The sequence below is a fragment of the Quercus robur genome, chromosome 3 (genome assembly GCF_932294415.1).
Source record: "Quercus robur chromosome 3, dhQueRobu3.1, whole genome shotgun sequence".
NCBI classification, from domain to species: domain Eukaryota; kingdom Viridiplantae; phylum Streptophyta; class Magnoliopsida; order Fagales; family Fagaceae; genus Quercus; species Quercus robur.
The window spans coordinates 47,561,376-47,585,935 of record NC_065536.1 but is presented as its reverse complement, the minus strand read 5'-3'; the positions used below and the strand labels follow the sequence as shown (position 1 = coordinate 47,585,935).

Here is a 24,560-nt window from a genome sequence, read left to right as displayed (position 1 = left end):
CCGGCGATGAGAAAGAAGAAGAAGCGGAGACGCCAGATCCACAATCTTGCTCTAGCAGCAATCGAGCAAGTATGGATGGTACCGGCGATGAGAAATCCAAATCCGCGTATACGTGACACACGGCGCCGGGTGAAATCCAAATTTTGTCGTACCAAAAATCTAATGCGATCTACACCTGCTTCGGATTTTGGCTAAAAGAAGAGAGACTTCTTTCTTGCCCGGTTGAGAGGAAGAAATGTCTTTGGCCTCTGCTTCCCTTGCCTTAACTGTGTCATCCTGAATCTTGGCGACGCTCTTGGCTTCTGAAGAGGGTTTGGTTCCCTCACCCTCACCTTTATCCTTGGCCATTTCATTTCCTAAACCTCAATCACCACCTTGGTGGGGCCCTTGGAAATGTCTGAAGAGTTAAGAGCTTGAAACTCCTGCATAACTCAAGGATCTGTAAATGAAGAAGAACGACCCCCCCATGTGTCTTATATAGGAGGCATACCCGGTGGCAATTAATTCGCCCGAATCTCAAGGAAATAATTACAAGCGAAATAAATCTCACTCAATTTCCAAAGCAGTCTTCAACCGTGGGATTTGCGTCACTTCATAAAAGACCTTAATGAAAGCGCGCCTTGTATACCGAAACAGCAAGAATGCGACTTGGATAAACTAAAAGAATATCTTATAATCGGACATAGTGTAAAATGGGCACGAAAGAACTATCATCACATCGAGATCCTCCTTTCCTCCCATGGGGAAGAAAAGAAGAATCCCGAGGGGCTATTGTGGGGGTAACAGACTGGGGAACCCATACCAATATATACGTTGGGCCAAGGGCCCAGTCCAAGGAAGAACCCCTCCTCGGTCATGGGAAGAACCCCTCCTTGGTCAGGGGTGGCCGAGGACAAAGGGAACGGCCTACTACTGAGAGTGACACTCTGGGCCATTCTATAGAATATGATAAGTACTAAGACAGAAAAGGACAACAAGAGGAATGGAATTATCTAAGGGAAAGCTGCCATTGTTGCATTAAGTGCTCTGTACCTAGTAGAGCCATACTTTTCAGCCTTTACAGCCACTCCCAACAACTTTGGAGAGGGGCTGATGGGACAAAGATCAGCATTATGAATCTGAATTTACATGTGGACGTTGAGGGAAGGAGGGAAGCTAGTATAAAATGGAAGGCAGGAAGCAATCTAGAGGGAGGAGGCAACCTCCCAAGAGGTACTAAAAAAGAGCTCCTCGGATTATGCTGAGGACCAACCTTCTTAGATAAATTCAGTTCATCTCTGCTGGATTGTCAAAAACACCATATTAACTGTTGGCCATACACTAAAGCCTAGCTCTTTGAGCTACTCTCTACAAATTTATTGTATTGGGTTCACTGGTCCAAGATTTCACACATCTTGTACTTGGGCTGCAAAACGTGACCCTACAGGTGTATTATAAAATAGGTTGTTAAAATTGATAAAGTAGTGTTTTGAGTTGCTAAAAACTAAATTTTTTAGATGTTTTACTTTGAATGCTCTTATATGTCAAAAATATGATTGATGTAGCTAAAAGTTTGAAACGGCATGATAAATAAATATTTTGAATTACTTTTTTGTAATTGAAGGTATGTTAATTTGTAAGATATATGTATTAAATTTTGTATATGCTACCATCACTTTAGTCAAATATAGCTATGCTTGCAAATCACCTATAGGCCCTACTTAATTACTATTTCTACTAAACATATAAAAAGAGGCAATGACTTTTTCTACAGTAAACTTGGTTTAGTCAATTGGTGAGCAAAACTCACTGTTTTGTTTTTTTTGTTTTTTGTTTTTCTTTTCAGTCACGTCATTTCGGTTTGTGCTTTTTAAAAAAATATATATTTATATGAGTTTTCGTATATATTGTTATACTGACACAATAAATTTCATAATATTTTCATAATTATTTAGACGTCAATTTCTTATAAGTTAAAATAAAATAATAAAATATAAGACTATAACTAACCACAACTAAAAATATTTATTTTTGTGAAAATTTTGTAACACTTGCTGTTATCACAATATTTTCACAATTATTGAGGTCTCAGTTTCTTATAGATCCAATAAAAAAAATGCTAAGTCCACAACATTTTTACATTAATTTCACAACAAATCATAGGTGGTAAGTTACTATTGATGAATAAAAGAGTGATATCAGTTGTGGATCCATTTTAAAATCAGTAACAACTTGCCAACTAGAATTTGTTATGAAAATATTATGATGATAGTATTTTTATAAAATAAATAATAAAATATTTGACTAAAACTTACCACAGCTGAAAATAAAAGTATTGCAAAAATATTGTGACATTTTGTTGTGTTCTTAAACTTCTTTTTTGGTTTAGTCAAATTTGGTGAGCCAAAATTCATTGGTCTACACACAATTTTCGTTTGTTGGTTTTTTGTTTGTTGTTGTTGTTGTTGTTTTTTTTTTTTTTTTTTTTTTAATTCTTTTTTTTAATGCATAGTTTAAAGTGGTTGTCCCAATAAAAAACCAATAATAGTTTAAGACCTAGGATTTGTTGTGAAAATGTTATGGATGTAGAATTACTCAAAAATAAAATAATAAAATATCATACCAAGGCCCACCATAACTAAAATAAAGGTATTGAGAAAATATTGTGACATTTATTGTGTTCCTAACCCTTTTTTTTAGCTAATTTGTTGAGCCAAAATTCATAGTTTTACTGACAGTTTTTTTGAGCTGACTTTTTTTTTTTAACATATTTTTTTAAAGAAAAAAAACATAGTTTTACCAACCAAAAAAGAAGAAGGAAAAAAGTACTTTTCCCCTCTATTTTTGGGGTAGTTTCATTCCCCCCTCCCCCCCCCCCCCCTAACTTTAAAGTTGAATAATTTCCTCATTTATATTTTGTAGACAAGTATATAATCTCTGCTATTACTCTCTTAGTTAAACTCTAACAAAATTTTATGGTTCCTAGAATATTTCATTGTGCAATATCTAAAATGTCTCACTAAATTTTAATGTCCCAAAAAATTTATTCATGTATTTTGAGTTTTATGTGTTAGTCTACTTTTCGTAAAAAAATGATGATATATGGTATTCTATTTATTACCTAGAGAATATTAATTTATTAGAGGTTTAAAATTTCTAGATTTATAATTTTATCTAATAAAAACTTCAATGACGTATGTCTTTTGTTATCTTGTTTTTTATTTATTTGTCTTCTTTCTTCAAAATGTATTAATTAAAAATTAAATAAGCTAAACATCATAGTTAGACTCATAAAATAAGATGATAAAGATGGAAGTATGAATAACAAAATATTCATCGCAAGTGGTTATAGGTGTTTAATTTGATAAAAAGTTTCAATTATAGCATATGTCATCATTTATTGCAAAAATTTAAATATTGTGACAATGTCTTATCAAAACTTAGTTGTTTATTGTTGGAAGACAACAACATTTGTTATCATTCTTAAGAGAATTTTTTCATGAGTAGATACTGTCTTTAATAAATAGGTTCTAAGAAATTATTATAATAAATAAATAGTCATATGATTTCATACTACTTTAAAAAAAATTTCTGTCTTAAATTTTCTCAAATTAAGCTAGTGTCATAGCTTGTGACACAACTTGTGCCACAACTTGCCCATATGGCGAGTTGTGGTTGGTGGAAGGGTGTCCTCACATGGACTCACCATTACCCCCTACCAACCACAACTCGCCATATGGGCGAGTTGTGCCACAAGTTGTGGCACCAGCATTGCTCAATTTTCTCACTCAAGAGACAGCACGTGCCTTGCACGTACAACCCTTACTAGTGAGTCTAAAACAATTCACCTCTAGGCTCCGGATCATTTTGGTAGTTTGGGTTGGAATGCTATTATTTAGTTTTGTTTTTTTCTATTTTAAACTTTCCGCACTCCATATTGGGAGTACAATATATAAATATATATATATATATATATATATAGTTGAGTTCAAGTTACACCACCCAATAACTTGTTATAGAATTCATATTTTGAAAATCTCATTGTTGAATTACATGTTCTATATGTTCTTAGTATTCATGCCAATTGGATTTTATTTACCATTTAATCTATAAACTCATCTTTTATGCATTATTATAAACTACAAAAATTTGAATTTAAACAGTTGACTGATGACATAACTATTTATCTTTGATCACCTCAAAATTATTGTGAGTACAAATTATATATATATATATATATATATATATATAAAGAGAGAGAGAGAGAGAGAGAGAGAGAGTTGAGTTCAAGTTACACCACCCAATAATTTGTTATAGAATTCATATTTTGAAAATCCCATCGTTGAATTATATGTTTTATATGTTCTTAATATTTATGCCAATTGAATGTTATTTACCATTTAATTTATAAACTCATCTTTTATGCATTATTTTAAACTACAAAAATTTGAATTTAAACAGTTGACTGATGACATAACTATTAATCTTTGATCACCTCGGAATTTTGCACGTATGGAGAATATATGAAGATAATGTAATCCAACGGTAGATTTCTCAAAATTTGCACCAAATTAAAAAATATTAAGTGGTGTAACATTACTTAAAGTTACACTTGGTGTAACTCTAAGTAATGTACTTAACATTCATGCTAATTTTTATGTCAATTGGATGTTATTTGCCATTCAATCCGTAAACTCATTTTTTATACATTATTTTAAACTACAAAAACTTAAATTTAAACAATTGATTGATAACATGACTATTAATCTTTGAATACCTTGAAATTTTGCAAGCATGAAGCAGACAAAGATAATGTAATCTAACGGTGGATTTGTCAAAATTTGCATCTAATTAAAAAATATTAAGTGGTGTAATATTACTTAGAGTTACACTAGGTATAACTTGAATCCATATATATATATATATATATCCTCATCCGTAATATGTCTTTTAACAAAATTAAATATTATTTAAGCATGAAAGTTTTCTCGTTTTTCTTGGTGCTTCCATCAACTTTATATTTTGAACTGATTTAAATATCTTGATCTTGGTGTTCCATCAACTTTATATTTGGAACTGATTTATGTATTACCTTTACAAGATGCTTTAACAAACGTGCCACTTCAATTATAGCTGAAAAGCATACCAAACCATAGAAAAAGCATGCAAATAAGATGGGCATATATTTAATTAACGGGACTTGAGCACCCAAGAAAAGAAGGAATTGCATGACACTTTCTCATTGTTACTTTCTTTAACATAAATGACTCAAATTAGTGATACAAGCAACACTAAAAAAAAAAAAAAAAAATTCGTTGCAATAACATCTATGTTATTGTAATAGTTGATATGAGTTGTTACAATAAAATTTGAGGCAATAAATTTATGCAATGAAAAATTCCATTGCAATAAACTCCAAATATTTTAATGCAATAATATATATGGTGTTACAATAAACAATTTACTACTTCAAATATTTTGTAAAAATAAACTATCACTTCACAAATTTTATTGCAATAAATTAAAATAATTGACAAAAATAATTCATATCAAATTATTGCAACAATATATTCGTTGTGATAGATAATTATTTCATGTTTATCATTGCAATAGATTTTAAAATAATTGATATTGGGTTATTACAATGATATCTTAATACTTGTTATTGTAATAGATTGTAAAGTTATTATAATGATAACTTCGTTGCAATAAGTTATCATTTCAAAATTTTTGGTACAATAGATTGCAAAAATAATTGGTATCAAGTTATTGCAATAATTTTTTCATTTTAAGTTATTACAAAAAACTTTTCTAGTGTAGTAAGGTATTAAAACCTATATTGCAATTGAAAATTATAAGTTATTGCAACTAATTATTGTTAATATAATAATTTACCAACTATAAGTTATTACTGCAACAACTTTTAACTTGTAGGCTAGGTGCGATATCAAGTTTAATATCATTGTACCAATTTTATTGTATTAGAACTTGATATGATCGACTTTAATTTGGTGTAGTGATTCCCACAAGGAAAAACAACTCAAGTTTATGTTAGCACCCAATTTACGCCAAGTTGTTCCTCTCAAAACACCACAATTGATTGTTTAATTGTGGACAGTTTTTGAGCTCAAAGAGCCTAATAATGGGCAAAATGATAGATGTCAAAGCAATAATGTCAATGTGTGTGAACATACTTGCCCATATCTTTGTAAACATTACAGCAACAACCAATGCTAAAAATCCCAATATGAAGCTGAAATAAAGGCCTACAATTGCAGCAAATTTTGCCTTATTCTTTGGATTGTTAGCACCAAGTTCATTTCCAAACCTTGTTGACACTTGACACACCAAAGCTTAAAGAAGGTGAGAAAATGTAGATCAAAGCCGTGGTTTGAATCAGAACACCCATGAAAGCAACGGTTACTCAATGATTGAGTAACAACCCACATAGTAAAATCATGATTTCGTACCACCACCATTCTAAGCAAACTGAAATGCAGCTTGGAATGGCTAACCTTTGAAACACTAGGTAGAAATTTCAAACCCCAAGTTTTTATGTACACCGTGGAGATGATAATATATATGATTAATGATCCTACCAGATTGAAGTTGGTCCAAACATCACTTAAAGCAATGCCTTTAATTCCAAGTTTGAGTAAAAATACCAAAAAAATTAATTGATGGGAATGTGAAGAAAAATAGAAAGAGTTGCACGGAGGCAAGGTTATGTGTGATAAGCAAGACAACTAAAGTGGGCCTAAAGCCTAAGTCTATACATGTTAACAATGAGGTTTTTTATGTTTTTAGTTATTGTCTTAAGAAAATAATATTGATCTTTGTCTTATTTATTGCCTTAAAAATGATATTGGTCTTTGTTGGGTGTTTAATGTTGTTACTTTGATTCTTAAAAAAAAAAAAAATGTTGAATAATTATTTATTTCAATAAAGATATCATTGCAATAATTTGATCTAAGGTCAACCAAAAATCAAACATCTTTGGTTATTGCAACAATTTCTTTATTTTAAGTTATTATAACAAATTTTTCTAGCGCAATAGGGTATTAAAGCCTATATTATAATTGTAAATTATAAGTTATTGTAACTAATTATTGCTAATGCAATAATTTACTAATTTTAAATTATTATTGCAACAACTTTTAACTTGTAGATGCAATATTGTATTTAATATTGTTATACCAATTTTTTTTTATTAGCACTTAATGTAATAGACTTATTTTGGAATAGTGTAACTGAAATTTGAATGGGAAAAATTAATTTACATGTATTGCAGTACTAATTATATAACCAAACCCACATGAAGTGAGAAAATATGTATTTACTTTTACTTTTACTTTAATTTTATGTTTTAGTTGGTTGAAAAAAAAAAAGATAAATTATGTTTTAGTTTAAGATTTGGGTAAAACTTAGGTTATACACTGTTATATGCGTTCTTATATATTCATTCAAACAACACATAAATTGTGACCTGAAGTCATAATTTTCAAAGTTTTCAACTTGAAACTTGTGGGCTCAAGTTATGATTTATTTGCAGTTTGAGTGTGTATAATATGGCCACCTTTAATTTAAGAATTAGTCAATAAGGATGGTTGATATGCGTGAAGAAGGTTATTCTGGATTTGTGCCTTTATCCTTTTCAAAGTTACGCTACTCATATGTTAGTGTATGGGTAATTTTTTGTCAGTAATCTCAGCTTAATTGACACCTCCTAACGTCCTCAATAAGGATACACAGGATCAAACCCCTCCCCCCAATCTTAATGTAGTAAACAAAAACTTCTTCAGACACACACACAGAATGTTAAATTGACATATGAAGTTTCTTTACTATATGTTTCCAATTTATCTTATTAAATTCTCTCTAATTTCCACTACCTAAATTAATGTCTTTGGTGTCACATAGTGCATGGTTCATTGTCGAACCACTACGAAGTGGGAAACTAGGGGCCGTTGCATGTTGCTAATACAAATATATATGTTTCTGCGATATAATTTGAAGGCAGAATTTAAAACCATCAACGAAAGCAGTAGAAAGTAAACAGAGACCGAAAACAGGAATCACCTAAACAAACACATTCACAACCTGCATGCCATGTCTTTTCAAAAAGCAACTCACTTATTACAAATTTACAATAATTAATAAAGTAGCCGACCCGTCTGGAATCCACCAAATTAAATATCCTCCTCTTTCCTTCACTATATATAAGTCCTTGTTTTCACTGCTTTTTGTTCAGTCAGATGTGAATACTTCCCAGCATTTTTTTTTTAACTCTTTCATTACTCTCTCCCTAGCTCCCAAATATTTCCAAAATTTCATTTAAACCTGCTTAGAAAATCCCTACTGAATTCTTTATTCACACTTCAACCATGGCTCCAATCAAAGCAGAAAAGCTCCGAGCCATGAATAGTTACAATAAGGGTCAATTTCTTTACAATCTCATTCTTCATGCTCTTGTAGCACTATCATGTAGTTTACTATGTTCCTATCCTAACTGGTTTCCTTCTCTACGCTATTCAATGAAGCATTTTTTGTTTACCTCTCTTCCAAATCTTTCTTCTTTCCTCGTGAACCCCAAGTGCGTGTTCATAATATTCAATGTCATAGTCGTGTTCCTTATGGGAGAATCAAAGCTTGTGGGCTCAAACACATCACCATCCAATGAAATTTATGATGAATATGTTGAGAGGAGTCAAAGTCTTAGGGGACGCTCACACTCCACTTTTGAAGAGAGAGAAGAGAGGACAGTGGAGACGAATATTTCTGATACTCATGAGGGATACAATATGGGGGACCAAAGTCTCAAGGGAGACTCCACTCTTCAGGAGAAAAAAGAAGAGAGGAAATTGGAGATGAACTTGGTGGAGGACAAAGTGAATAGAATTGAAACTAAAGAATTAGTGAAAGAAGTTGTTGAAGTAGAAGATGATGATGGTGATGATGGAGAGGCTGAAGAAGAAGCAGGATTGCCTGTTGAGGAGCTAAATAAAAAAGCTGAAGAGTTTATTGCTAGGGTCAACAAACAAATGTGGCTTGAAGCCAAATTATCAGTTTGTACTGAAGCATGATTGGTATAATATTGGGTATCCTAGCTACCAAAAAGAAGAGAAAATTAGACCAAGAAAAAACCCTTATGGATTAATATTTCTCTGAGTGATAGGAATCTAGACATGACGTTCAATTTATGTACTTAGAACAGTTTGTAGTTGATTCTCAAAAAAGGAAAAAAGAAAAAAAAAAAAAAAAAAAAAAAAAAAAAGAACAGATTGTAGTTATGACATAATAATTATTTATTGTTATCAAAATTCCTATCCAAAAATATGGGCATCCTTTTAAAGCTAGACAAATACAAAGAGAAGAGACTGTGGATGTTCATGTACTAAAAAATAAACAAGAATGATATAATATTATGAGAAAATTCTCACTCGCACCATATACATTATTTGTGAAACCTATAATCTCGTTGAAAGTAGTATTTCTCCCAGGATATTAAATAAGTACTCGTTTGTACGTGACACATGCATGCCTAGCATCTTTAGATGCTAATAATTTGTAATTTGGGGTGTGATTGGTAGAAATTGCAATCACGCGACATTTGGACCACCAGCTTTTTGTTTTCTTTTCTTTCTTTTTCTCTTTTTGAGGAAAAAGTAAGTATTCAAGCTTGTAAGCTAACTCTTAAGTGCTACTTTGGTCCAAAATTTGGGTAAAGATGTGATTATTTTAATAATTAAGATGTGGTTCTTTTAAAAAATTCGCAATGGCATCTTCATGAGAGAGAGAGAGATTTCTTTATTGAGACCCAAAGTAAAATTTTCTATAAATCTCTCAGATTAAACACTGCAGCTCGTCTGCTCTTAAGAAAAAATCTTGTTATACACATTGTGTTGTTAGTAACATGAAAATGTGACTTTTAGTCATGTTTTCAGTTATAAAAAAACAGTATGGGTAAAACACACTAGGTATAACAAACACCGTCCTTCCCATAATTCCCTTCAATCCAATTAGTAGCCCTTCACCTTCTTCTCCTTAGAGCACCATTTGATAAATCAACAGCCAATTAAAACCGACTAACTCTTAACGAATTGATTGATCACAAAAATTAATGGAAATATTCCATATGCATATACATATATATAACAATAAGTAATTAATATATAGAGATCAATATAATGATTCTTTTTTTCACTTCTAATGAATATCAGATTATGATAGATGGCGAAGCTCAAGTACATTTTCAAACTAGATATAAAAATAAATTTTAAAAAGGCATAATTGCTCTTTTTCCCCTATTTATGGGTACACTTCAATCCGCCCCCTAAACTTTGAAATCAATCCATGCCAACCTTGAAGTATTGGAAATTAGCACATTAATTACACCCTACTGCTAAGAAATATTTTATTAAGGGGGCATTTGGTTCACTATGATGTGCCATTAATATGATGTATATTATGATAATGTGACATTAAAGTTTTTTATTTATATATATTTTTTCTAATATTTCATAATCTAAAATTACAAAATATATTATATCACCTTAATTTCATTACCTTTATAAACAATATAATATTGTATTCTTGTATTGAGATTACATTAATGTAAGATTACAATAATGTAATATTATGGTATAATGTAATATTACGATGAACCAAACGCCTTTTAAATTCATTTTCTTTAAGTGGAACACTACAAAAGAAATAAATGATTTTTATTTAAAATATTATTTTAGCCCCTAAATTATAACAAAAGTTTGTTTTTCCTTTCTAAATAATAAAAAGTTATTTTTTCGCTCCTAAAATTTGTAAAGAGTTTTTTTTTTCTTAATAGTTTAAAGGTAAAAATAGGGATGAAAAAAGAACATTTTTTTTCAATAGTTTAGGGATTAAAAAAATGTATCTTTTTTGAATTTAAAGAAAAAAGGTGAAACATTTTTAATAGTTTAGGGACTAAAAAATAAAATTTTTAAAGTTTAGGGATGAAAAAAAATTTAGTAAAGTAAATAGACCAAAATAATATTTTAGCCTTTAATTTAATATTCATTGTTTTCGCCAATAATCTAATAAAGGTTTACTTAAATATAAATTGATCATTTCGGCTACTGGGAGAGTTTAAAATTATTAAAACACAATGGTAGTTCATTTAAAATATCCACCAACAGTATGGGATTGAGAATAAGAGTTAAAATATCCTCTAACAAATTGAAATTGAGATTAAAATATCTATAATGTGCGATTGTTTTTAATGGTGGAGATTGACAATTAAAAAAAAAAAGAAAAAAAAAAGTAACTTTCAATCTCAAATCTTAAATAAATAAATAAATGACAAATGTAAAAAAATAGAGTGAAGAAGTAAAAAATATTTGTGAGAGAAAGGAGAAGTAATATTGCACGGGATTTTAATCCACTGCCAACTTGACATTATAAAAATAAAATAAAAAATTACAAACTAATGTTAGTTACTAAAACCCTAGTCAAAATTCTAAGATTACAATATTTTGTGATATAATAACTTTGCCATAATTCTGAAGTATTAGATTGTTAACGGTGAAGAAAAAATTATAGAAGCCGATAAAAGTGACATGAAATCGGTCACAATTTGCCGGATTGTGGGATTGAATAACTCAAAACCGTGCTGACTCTAAAGTCGATCTCAAAGGTTTTCACTTTTCTCAACAACGACATCTGAACTGACATGGAAAATTACTCATTGATAGTGGGTTCCTTCCTTAGATACTATTTTGTGGGCCGTATATTCTTTCCTTAGTTTGGTAAGGCCTTTGTGTAATTGTGTGGTTGGTGGGTTAGGAACGAGTAATATTCCCTGAGATGCGGCAGCTTGGAAGTGGGATCGGCCAGCTTGCCTGTATTGACTTTTGATCTCTTGATATATGTTCCTGAAATTCCTTTCTTAGCACCGAAGAGTCGGAAGAGAAGAAGAAGAAGAAGAAGGAAGTGGCTTTCACAGTTGAAATGGTGGCTAATAATGGCTAATATCCTACTACGTATTAGCGAACTAACCTTTTTTTTTAAATTTTTTTTAAGAAAGAATTAGCTAACTAACTTTGATTAGTGACAAATTCCATTATTTCCTTGCCCGAATTGTTTATTTCTTAAAATTTTTATTCACATATTTGTGGACTTCAATTAGTTTAATGGTAGTTTTTTACCGTTAAATAAGATAAATTGATTGATTTTTTAACTTAATGATAATAAAAAAAAAAAAAAAAAATCATTAAAGAACCGATACTATAAATTAAAATTTTATCTTATCTTTTAAAATAATAAAAATATTAACGTATTTGAAGGCATTAAAAACAAAAGAGAAAAGTTTTATGTGAGCGCCAGCAACAAGCCAGCAAGTCCATTATGTCCGTATGCAAATATGCTAGTCTTCAACGATTGGTGTACAACTGTACATGAGACTTATCAAAATATCAAGTATTACTTACCATTTAAAAAAGAAATAGAAATAGTACCAATTACTATAAAAAGGAGAAAAGTGGTATATTAAGCAACCAAAACATCTTCTTTTTCTTTTCTTTTTTCCTTTTTTGGGTGGGAGGCTGGGTTTTCCTTTCCAACAACTTCTTGAATTATTGAACAAGTTGCCGTATACAATTTTTGTGGTATAGCATGGCCAAAACTGCGAAAGGTCTTTTAGAATTTTTTTGGTTTTTTATTTTTTAATTTGCCGACAAAGTTTGGATTCTTTGGAAGAGTGTAATGTTTGCAGATATGACATTCATTAGCCTAGTTACACGATTGGGCCGAGTCTGGAAAAGGGTCAAGACACAGTTTGTTGGGTCATAGACTCAGTTAAGTGAAGGGAAGAAGTCAAGTAGTCTTTCCACAACTGACAGCCCAAACTAGTCCAGGCCTAGTTCTTCTAATAATTCATATCCTTCTAAGTTCTTCCTTGGGCCCAACATTGTTTTTGCTAGCCTTATCTTATGGACCATACTATTGACAAATTATTGTTACTTTCCTTATACTAAAACCTTCATCAACGCTGAATTTCAGTTAACTCGATAGGTAAAGTTTTTGATGGTTGAATAAAAGATTTAGGATTCAATTTCTGCCTACACAAAAAACCAATTGGTATCTTGATTTAATAATAAAGAGCTATTATCAAGAGTAGTCATCATAGATTGAAACTCTCTAAAAAAAATAAAAATAAAAAACCATCATCAATACGTGATTGAAAAAAAAAATGTAACAGATTATGAACTGTTTGTAATGAAATTGGATTTTATTTTGCAAATGGCCTATTCAAAGTATTCATTGGTCAATATCTTAGTAAAATAGCAATTTTAAATAAATTTGTGTGTTCTAATTAGTTCAAGTTGATAAAATATTCACCCTAAAAAAATGATAAAATATTGTAGTGTATTAAAAAAATTATGAAGTACTTAGTCGTTGTATAAGAGAACTTGAGTTTGTTATACCTTAACCCAACTTGTGCTATGTACACGTTACATGTCAATATCATTGTTGTCATGACAATTTCTCTTGTCTTTTCATGTTATAAGCTCTGGGCAGAAATTATTTTTCTATATAATTTCAGTCTTCTTGATGCTTGCATTTTTACCTTTGAATTAGACTATTAGTACACTTATGCCAGCTAACCAACTCTCCCCCACCCAATCTACCAATGGAGTAAAAGAGATAAAAATCCATCGACCTACTCATTCTTATACAAGAAGACATGAGTCCAACTCGTTGATTTAGCAGTGAAATTGTGCAGCAATATTGCATACACAATAAATTTTATAATTGATTCATGTATTAAATTGTGATTAATGTAACATTATTTTCATATGGAACTATTATTGACATTACATTTTTCATACACTAGTCACAACGTGTTACTAATAATTGTGAAAAAAAAATGTAAAATTTATTGTGTGCATATATACTTATTGATGCGTGGAGGCTTACATCTGATTGCGGCCAAAAGATGTTTACAATGTTTAGAACTTTATTATGGTTTGGTCAATGTATTCTCTGCTTCAAAAGGTGTTCTCTTCTCCCATAAAGTTCAAAACGACTGATAACTAATAAGCAAAAATAGACCAAAATCTTTTAAAAAAAAAAAAAAAAAAACCAAAAAAAAAGATTCTATGATTTTTTTTTATTCACATACCAAAGCTGGGAAAACTGAAAACTTATTTACACATTTATGGGTGTGTTTGGATAGAACTTATTTTGCTGAAACTGAAAACTGAAAACTGAAAACACTGTAGCAAAATAATTTTTAAATGTGTAAATAGTACCGTGAGACCCATTTTTAATGAAAAAATTGATAAAAAGTGAAGTTTGTGGGTCCATAAACAGTACATCCGTGTACTGTTCATGGAAGAAAAGTCAACATAAGCTGCTTAAGAAAAAAAAAAAAAAAAAAAGAGAAAACGTAGGAGAAGAAAACGCAGTAGTGAAAAGTTGGATCCAAACATGCATTATGTTAACTACTCAAACTTGACAACAAACTTAGGTTTTTTGTTTTTTTGTTTATTGTTTATTGTTTTTTGTTTTTTTTTTTTTTTTTTGAGAAACAACAATAAATTTAATTGTAACTAATGTTCAAGTAGACATATTATGAGTCTATTTCTTATTCACTCTATAATATTTATAAAAATATTAACAACAATAATTTTTTTATTGTATTTGAATTTTGATAAATTCATCATTAAATTACATTTTTTTCTTATATTCTTCATATTTGCTAATAATTTAGAAAAATTAAATATCGTTAACTATGTAATCAATCAAAATTTTTAAATTTCAAATTTGTGTATTCTAAAATTATGTATAAAAATATAAGTTTATAATTCAAATAGTAAATAATATTAGATTAACATAATATTTAACATGTGTGTTAAAAACATAAACAATATAAAATTTAATGATTAAAATTTTAAAATATGTAACCATATTAATTTTTTGGATGGATTTTATCTTATTAAAGAAACTTTTTCCTAAACGTGAGAACGAAAAAGAAAACTAGGTTGGATCCTTACAAAGTTATTGAGTCCGGCCTAAACACAAAAAAGTCATTATCGAAGAGTTATCGTGTAAGAAACACTAGTACAATTGTTTAAGAAACTATACCTAAATATAAAAGGAATCAATTAATAATACCAATTTGGCTCTTCTCTAATTCCATTGTTAGGGAGGACAAAGCAGCCTTTCGGAGATCTCAAAGGGCCTTCTTCAACTTCAACCCTCGATGTCCCCGAAGTTGTTCTTGTTAGCCCCTCTTTTCCTTTTCACACACACTAGTTAAACATCGACTCCTCCAAACTCCAAACCCAACAAAACTCAGACAAAGAAAAGACACAGACAGAGAGAGAGAAAGAGAGAGCGATGGCGACCCTTTATTCAACTCATTGCCGTTCATATTCGCCATTAACACAATCATCATCATCATCTTCTTATTCTTCGTACTGTTCTTCTTCATCATCGTCTTCAAAACTCGGTCATGTAGCGGTATCTTCTTCGGCTCCAAAGCGTTTTCTTGCAGCTAAGTTATCTGTACTATCCCAGAGCCAAAATGTGGCCCGCATGCAAGACGGTTTGTTTCTTTCTTCATTTCAAGAATCTGAATGATTCCTTTTGTTCTTTTTTCAAATGGGTTGGTGTTTGTTCACAAAACCATTGAATAAAATTTTTGAATTTTTAGTTTTTTTTCTTTCTTTAATAATCTGGGACTTAGATATTGTGGCTTCTAGTATGACCTTCAATCAGTTAAACATGATTATAGATTGCATGGATAGTATTAGCAAGTCAGGGTAATGAATTCATATCCTTAATTATGTTAGTTTTCTGAGTAATCAAGAAGGGGAATTGTCAATTTTATTGTCTCAGTTTCTGCAATTTTTAAATATGATAAACATGTTTGTCTCACTTGAATGGCAACTGGGCGTGTAGGTGCGGTAGCCACTGCAGTAACCCCAATTGAAAATGATTACCCTTTCAAGAAATTGAAAGGTGGGTTGTTGTCAGTTCCATCTACGGATGAATGTAAAGATGCAGTCGGATTCGATATCAATGAAAATGAGTCTACAGTTAGTATTACTGTGGTTGGAGCCTCAGGGGACCTTGCCAAGAAGAAGATATTTCCTGCACTTTTTGCACTCTATTATGAGGGTTGTCTCCCTAAGGTTTTGCATTTTTTTTCATAACTGACGGGTCAGCTTAAAATGAGTTTATTTTCAATACTTTTAAAGTATGAAGTTATTTCTTTGCAGCACTTTACTGTGTATGGTTATGCTCGGAGTAAGATGACTGATGCTGAACTTAGAACCATGGTCAGCCAGACCCTTACTTGCAGAATTGATAAGAGGTGAAAATTTGAAAAAGAAAAATCCTGTTGTTTGCTTGACTTGAAGCTTGGTGTACATATCTGTAGTTTCAACCGTGGAAGTTAGTTATATAGTATTGCATATTACACATTGTGCATGTGCGCGTGTGCGTGTGTTTTGGTCGATTATGGAATGCTTTGAGTTGTTCAGGTTGTGATGTATTCTTTCTGCTGGATTATCAGGGAGAACTGTGGTGAAAAGATGGAGCAATTTCTTGAAAGATGTTTCTACCATTCTGGTCAATATGATTCACAGGAAAACTTTGCAGAGCTAGACAAGAAGCTGAAGGAACATGAGGTACTTTGTGTGTTGGCTGCATGTGATAGAAACTTACATAGTAATTCTGATGTAAGGCATTTCAAAATGACTATTCCACTTGGCATGTAGACATGGCTGAATAATCTACATGGGTATGATGTGGTGGTTGACTATTCCACATGGGTTGATGACATGTCTGAATAATTTACATGGCGAAGGACCTTCATTTATAACACATCTAATTGTTTTTACACTTATGCTAGTTATAGTTTGTTATGATTTTAAACATGTGATTAATTGTTTTACACATGCTAGCTATGGTTTGTTTTGATTTTAAAACATTTGATTTTGATTCTACACATGTTCTAGCTATAGTTTGTTAAGGGTTGTTATTAGGGATGATGTCAACATGAGTTTAGCATAGCCAAATCCTTTGTTGTATAAATAACCAAGATTGTCCATTGTAAATTCAACTTAGGGCCCATTTGGATGGAGGGGGAAAGGAGGGGGAGTGCAGGGGAGTACAGTAGAGTTGGCTAAAAATAGGCTAATTTTGGGCCAAATCTACTCTACTCCCCCTCCCTTCCCCTCAATCCAAATGGACCATTAGTCATATGAAAATTTTATTTGAATCATAATTGAGATTTGAGAATTCTCTCCCATTCTGCTGCCACTTTCTCTCTCTTTCTTTGAAGTTTTTAAATTTCTTCATCGTTTTGGTATTAGAGTTGAGGCTTTGATCAAGCTTCCATGAATGCTTCAACCTGCTAAAGAAGCTTCAGATTTACCCATCCTTCTGATTTGAATTACTTGTCTGAGTACATTAAAATCCTCTTTAGAAATTTGATTGTGGTCCTTTTTAAAACAGGTGAATCATTGTTTTTACTTTTTACACTTGTGCAGTTTATAGTTCTAATTTTTAAACATGTAATTAATTTTTTTGCATATTTTCTTTTATTGACATGGAGAAAGCATATGATAGGGTCCTTAGAGAGATTATGAGGTGAGTTTTGGAAAAGAAAGAAGTTCCTCTAAAGTATATCAAGTTTAAGATGAAGTTGAAACTAGTGTGAGAGCAAGTAGAGGCATCACAAGTGAGTTTCCTATTGGTATAGGTTTGCATCAAGTGATGGATGACCTGAGTCTAAATTGTTCTAGAGGAAGTCCCTTGGTGTATGCTTTTGGTAGATGATATAGTTTTAGTGGATGAAATTAGACATAGAGTTAATCCTCCTAGGTTACAAATTTGGCGAGACAATTTAGAATCTAAAATCTTTTGATTAAGTGGGACTAAAACCAAAGTACACAGAATGCAAATTCAATAAAAGTAGAGACAAAGATTTAGGGGTTGTAAGACTTGGAGGTCAAGAATATCTTGGATTAATAATTCATAACAATGGAGCAATTGAAGAATATGTGAATCATAGGATAAGAGTAGGGTGGATGAAGTAGAGAAGTCTAAGAAGCACATCAAGAGTATTGTGTGATCGTAAAATGTTTATTAAATTAAGAGTAATGCTACAATCACAAACTTTTTATAACATTTTTACAAACTATTGATAGTTAAGAGTAACGCTACAGTCATAAACTATTTGACAACGTTTTTACAAACTATTGATGTGGCAAATTTTTACTGGTTCTTATTTGGGCCCACTACTAACATCACTTTTTTACTTAGTAATAACCACTTACCACATCAGTTTGTAAAATAGTTTGTGGCTTTAGATTTTTCCTTAAGTTAAAGGAAATTTTTTATAAGATTGCTATAAGACTACATATTCTCTATGGTACCATATGTTGCTCTACTAAGAAACAATATATTCATAAAATGATTGTAGCTTAAATGAAAATGGTAAGGTGGATAAGTGGAAATAGACAGGACTTGAAATAAGGAAATTCAATTAAAGATAGGATTGACCCCTATTGATAAAAATATGATGTAGAGTTGCTTGAGATGGTTTGGTTATTTTCAAAGAAGAGCCATTAATATACCGGTAAGAAATAGTGAGTCAATTAAAGTTAAAGGAATGAAAAAAGGGGTAGAGGAAGAAAAAGTAACATTAATATTAGTAAAAAATGACATGTCAATTAAGGAAGTAAATGATTTCGGATAGAATGGAATGGAAAAAATGAATACATGTGGCCTACCCTAACTTGTCTATTGAGAACCCATAGTCGACCCTAAAAGTTTTAGGACTAAGGCTTAGTTGTTGATGATTAGTTGTAATTCATTATGATTTCAACACATTAATAATTTTACACGAGCTAATTATAGTTTGTTAAGGTGTTGTTATTTTGAATGATGTCAACATTAGGCCAACATAACCAACTCCTTGGTGTATAAAATTATAAATAGTCAAGATTGGCCATTGTCGACACAACTTAGTCATTGCATGAAAATTCACTTTGAAATTAAAATTAGAGTTTCTCTCTCATTCTATCGCCACTTTTTCTCTCTACTCCATTTTATCTTTCTTTCATTGAACTTCCTAAATTTCTTTTACATCACATTTTACCAACAAGTGGTTCCTTATTTATGCTAGATGGAAGTTAAAACAAAATCTGGCTTTCTGATTATGGCTTATCTTTCTTATCTTTTATCAATTGGAGTGTATCTTGTATGCTGAGATCATAACAATGTTTCTTGTATTTTATTCTTTTGGCTCTTCCTTTTATACTTTCCATGTACCAATGTCGCCCCTTTTTTGTGCTTTTCTAATGAAATTTAGTTACATGTTTTCTATGTGTATATATAGGGTTCATGTTACACCTTTGAATTACATGTTTTCTATGTTCCTAACAAGCATGCCAAATTTGTCAACATATGTTATTTATTATTCGATCTATAAACTTATTTTTTCTACATAATTTTAAAGTACAAAAACTTAAATTTTAAATATATAATAGATAACATAGTTATTGAACTTTGATCGTTTTGAAATTTTGCAAGCACAGAAGATATAAGAAGAAAATGTAATCCAATTGTTAAAATTCGCTTACAAAAAAAAAAAATTCACAGTGGTTTAAGACCACTTAAAATTACACCAGGTGTAACTTATACCCAACTTATACATATGCATTCAATCTTCCTAAATGTTTATGGGAGTTTTTAAGCTCTCATGTGCATAAAAACAATTCCTGTACTTAATATCCCATTGTAGTTAAAAGAAAACCAACATATTGTGCATGTTGGACTTGCTGAATTAATGTCTTTCTGGAGTTTCTGCCTTGCTGGTACTTGCAAGTTGCAATGCAGCATTCCCTTTGTTATTTGGAAGGACCGCATGGCTTGGAAATTGTCGAAGAAGGGGGACTTCAATATTCGCTCCTTTTACGACAAGCTTCGAGGCCCCTTTCCTTTTACTTTTCCTTGGAAAGGTATTTGGAAGGTTAAGGCCCCTACGTACGTCTCTTTCTTTGTTTGGACGGCGGCTTGGGAGAAGATTCTTACAGGGGACACTTTGCGGCGTAGGGGCTTCGAGCTGGTTGATTGGTGCATTATGTGTCGTTGCAATGGGGAGACGGTGAACCATTTGCTTCTCCATTGTGAAAAAGCTTATAAGTTGTGGAGCTTGATTTTCAGATCTTTTGGGATTTCTTGGGTCTTGCCTAGATCGGTTGCAGAAATGCTCTTCAGCTGGTGGAACTGGTTTGGAAAGCACTCTTCTAGCATTTGGAATTTAGCTCCGTTGTGCCTTTTGTGGTGTATTTGGAGGGAACGGAATTGGCGAACTTTTGAGGATAGGGACAGATCCGATGACCAGTTGCTAGCTTATTTTTGTGGTTCTCTTTTTGATTGGTCTAGGGCTTGGGGACTCACCTCTAGTGATTCCCTCCCTTTGTTCCTTTGCTCTCTTCTCTGTACTTAGTTCTATGTTGCTTTCTGTTTGTTTTTTAGTTCTCTTTTTTCTGTCTGTTTCTCTCCCTGTACTTTCTGTTCTGCCTCTGTTTTCATGAGGTAGATCTCTTAATATATTTCTTTTTTACTTATCAAAAAAAAAAAAAATTTGTATACCTTCTACAGATCAGATATGAGAGAAATCATCTCTTTTGCATGGTTGGGCTGGTGTTACCGTTATTTGGTTGATTGTTAGAGATAGATGTGATGACTATGAGTGTGATTGCTGGTGCACATTGGAATCAATTGCAATATAATTTTTGGTGGAATTGGTGTCCAGGGGGATATGAAATGATTCATTTGTAGAATTTCGCAAGCTGTTATTCTGAAATGGTGGTATTATCGTATCCCCAAATGTCCAATGAGCTTTGGTTCAAATTGCACCTGTAACAGTTTTTGTTTTGTGTTCTTTGTTTAATGGTTAGGGACTCTGGTAATGGCACTCCAGTAAATATTTTCATTCATTATTTTGGGGATTTTCTAGCAGTCTTGTTTCTTCTTCAAGGTCAAGATAGGATAAGGAGGCTTTTGTCTCCAAAAGAAACTAAATTAACTGCTCTTTCCACAACTTGAACACGTATTTATGTATTTATTTGACAATGATGCAGGGTGGGAAGGTTTCTAATCGCCTCTTCTATTTGTCAGTACCTCCAAATGTATTCATAGATGCTGTAAGATGTGCAAGCTTGTCAGCCTCAGCCGGTAATGGCTGGACTAGGGTCATTGTTGAGAAACCCTTTGGTCGGGATTCAGAATCCTCAGCTGCTTTGACAAAAGGTCTTAAACAGTATCTAGATGAGGATCAAATATTCAGGTCAAGTTTTTCTAACAAAAGTCGGTTCATATTATGCACAGAATATTGACTATAATCTGATTATATCGACAAATTTATTTTACAGGATAGACCACTATCTGGGAAAGGAGCTTGTAGAAAACCTATCTGTTCTCCGGTTCTCTAACCTAATATTTGAGCCATTATGGTCAAGACAGTATATAAGGAATGTACAGTTTATATTCTCTGAAGATTTTGGAACTGAAGGACGTGGAGGGTATTTTTATTTCTAATTGACATTTGTATTTAATTTCATGTGAGAACATATGATTTATTTTAGTTTTTACTTCATTGAATGTAGGTACTTCGACAATTATGGAATAATAAGAGACATTATGCAGAACCATCTGCTTCAGATACTAGCCCTATTTGCCATGGAAACTCCAGTTACTTTGGATGCAGAAGATATCAGAAATGAAAAGGTCCCCCCCACACCCCCCTCAAAAAAAAAAAAAAAAAAAAACCCTGAAATCTGGCTATTTCTAAGATGTTTTTCCATGTCTTTTTTTACTAAGAAAGAAATTGTTTTCCGGTTGCTAGGTCAAAGTTTTACGTTCAATGAGGCCATTAGAACTAGAAAACATGGTCATAGGGCAATACAAGAGCCACACAAAAGGAGGTGTAACTTATCCAGCCTACACTGATGATAAGACTGTACCCAAGGACAGCTTAACTCCAACATTTGCAGCAGCTGCCCTCTTCATCGATAATGCAAGATGGGATGGGGTGCCTTTTCTAATGAAGGCTGGGAAAGCATTACATAATAAGAAGTATGCAGAATTAAGGAAGAACTTCCTAAGTAATATTTTATTTGTCGTGAGGTGCATCATTTTATTTAAATTTGTTCCTTTTTTTTCTCTGCAGGGCTGAGATAAGAGTGCAGTTTAGGCATGTGCCTGGCAATTTATATAACCGAAACATTGGGACAGATCTTGATCGAGCTACAAATGAACTTGTTATCCGAGTGCAGCCTGATGAAGCTATTTATTTGAAGATCAATAACAAGGTCCCTGGTTTGGGGATGAAATTGGACCGAAGTAACCTGAATCTTCATTATGCAGCAAGGTAAAACATATTTTATATTATTTTATACATGTCAAACTCAAAACTACCTTATTTTAGTGTATACCTAGGTGTTAGGTATCACTTTAGTCTTTGTTAATAATGAACTATAAGTAATAATTTCATTATCTGACTTTTGCATTATTTTTGTTGATTTAACAAAACTTGAAAAGTCAGCTGATATCAGTGTTTGACTGTGGTGGTACTTCATGAGTGATCTTTCATATTTAAATCGAATGCCTCTGCATGTTATTTCTAGATATTCAAAGGAAATTCCAGATGCTTATGAGAGGCTTCTGCTGGATGCTATCGAAGGGGAAAGAAGGTTGTTTATCCGGAGTGATGAATTGGATGCTGCTTGGTCACTCTTCACACCTGTGTTAAAAGAGCTTGAAGAGAAGAGGATTATCCCAGAGTATTATCCTTATGGGAGTCGGGGTCCTGTTGGAGCCCACTATCTCGCAGCAAGATACAAAGTCCGATGGGGTGATGTTAGTGTAGAACAATGACTGGGAATGGTTGTCGTTATTAGTCACATTAGGGAGCATAAAGCTTCTTGGTTCGGAGAAAGCTTTGTTTATGAAGTCCGGGGGAGACTAGGAAAGTGAAGTTAGTGACAAGCAAATATAATCATGCTCTTCTTTTTCATGGTTGCATTTCTTCCAAAACACAGTTAGGAGTTTAGGATTTCATCAACATGGGAATTGCCATGAATGTATTTTCCACATTAAATGTCATGTCGTATAAAGTTGTGGGCACTCATGGAAGTTACTTGGTCAATAACAAGAAGAGAAAGAAAATAATTTAGTGTGGATCAAACTATTCAGTGGGCGCAAACATTATTTGTGTTTATGGAAATGTATACTTTCTTAGCTACACATCATGAAGCTCAATAGCTCACAAAGACATTATTAAAAAAATTGAAAGTTTTAATAACAATGAAAATACTATTTTAACTCGTAAATTAAATATTATCAACAACATATTAAGTATATATGGCAAGGTATAATTATAGCATCGATCCAAGTTACTAAGAAAAGAGGGAAATATATATATATATATCCAAAAATTTAATATAGAAACTCTAGTAGTAGATTGTATAATCAGAGCCACCACTGCATAATAACCGTTGTCATTTACTTTTACCTTTACTTTTATTTATTTTCCTTAAATTGATTGTTGGATCTAACATTAGTGATTTATTTTGTTTGACACATTGTGATATTGAGATATTTTTTAGTTTAAAATAATTATTTGTGATGCAGCTATTTTATTAGTTTTAAATTTTATATTTTAAAAATTAATTTTTTAATTTTTCACAATTCATATTAATTGAATTATTAATACTAAATTTTGTATTTTTTTTTCTCTTTAATAAAATCTGATAAATGGACAGGACTCAAGACTGGCCCATTTATAAGACTGGCCCATTTAATAAACATGTCGTGTTAGGATTAACTTATATAATCGAATACTCATAAGTTGACACAATAATAACTTGATACTCGAACACGAATTGCCACTCCTGTGGCTTGTACCTCAGCTAGTACTAGCACCTATTGGCAATTCCAACGAAGATAGAGGGTTCAAATCTCTCTCTCTCTCTCTCTCTCTCTCTCTCTCTCTCTCTCTCTCTCAAATTGTCAAAAAAATAAAAATTTTGACACATCATATTTTATTTAAATAATATAATAAATAGTTCCATCAGGCATTTACAACCACAACCACAATAAATACCTATTAATAATTACCATAATTAAAAATTTAATAGTTTCATATAAAAACACAGTCATAATAAATATCTTTTAATAACTATCATAATTATCAAGGGTCATTCTATGGTACCAGGGGAGGTTCGGTACCCACTTAAAATTTTCAACCGTATGGGGTATGGTACCCACCCAAATCTTAGTCATATATTTTTATTGTTTTAATCTTGACCGTTTATTGATTTCTAATACATTTTCTACACATGTATATGGACAGTGCAGTCATTCATCAGGCAAAGTTGAAACGTTCAAGGACAAGGTAGACGCCATCCATCGACAAGATATTTGCGGACTTGGTTGTTAAGCATATACAACTTGTGAAAGAGCAAATTACTTTTAGTTGTTATAAGGTATTAGTTGTTGGAAAAATGGAGCTACAATGTGAG

General features: G+C 31.9%; 2 protein-coding genes across 2 annotated transcripts; both read left to right on the top strand.

Moving 5' to 3' along the window:
- Window positions 1-8,221: 8,221 nt before the first annotated feature.
- LOC126718123 (uncharacterized) lies at window positions 8,222-9,194 on the top strand. Its single transcript, XM_050420198.1, has one exon. It carries the CDS (start codon window positions 8,364-8,366, stop codon window positions 9,060-9,062), a length of 699 nt encoding a protein of 232 aa, XP_050276155.1. The 5' UTR covers window positions 8,222-8,363; the 3' UTR covers window positions 9,063-9,194.
- A 5,921-nt stretch (window positions 9,195-15,115) lies between these two features.
- On the top strand, window positions 15,116-23,283 carry LOC126718122 (glucose-6-phosphate 1-dehydrogenase, chloroplastic). Its single transcript, XM_050420197.1, has 10 exons — window positions 15,116-15,565; window positions 15,922-16,154; window positions 16,242-16,336; window positions 16,538-16,652; window positions 21,120-21,325; window positions 21,411-21,560; window positions 21,645-21,765; window positions 21,884-22,113; window positions 22,208-22,408; window positions 22,665-23,283. Exons 1-10 carry the CDS (start codon window positions 15,358-15,360, stop codon window positions 22,912-22,914), a joined length of 1,809 nt encoding a protein of 602 aa, XP_050276154.1. The 5' UTR covers window positions 15,116-15,357; the 3' UTR covers window positions 22,915-23,283.
- The last annotated feature ends 1,277 nt before the right edge of the window (window positions 23,284-24,560 follow it).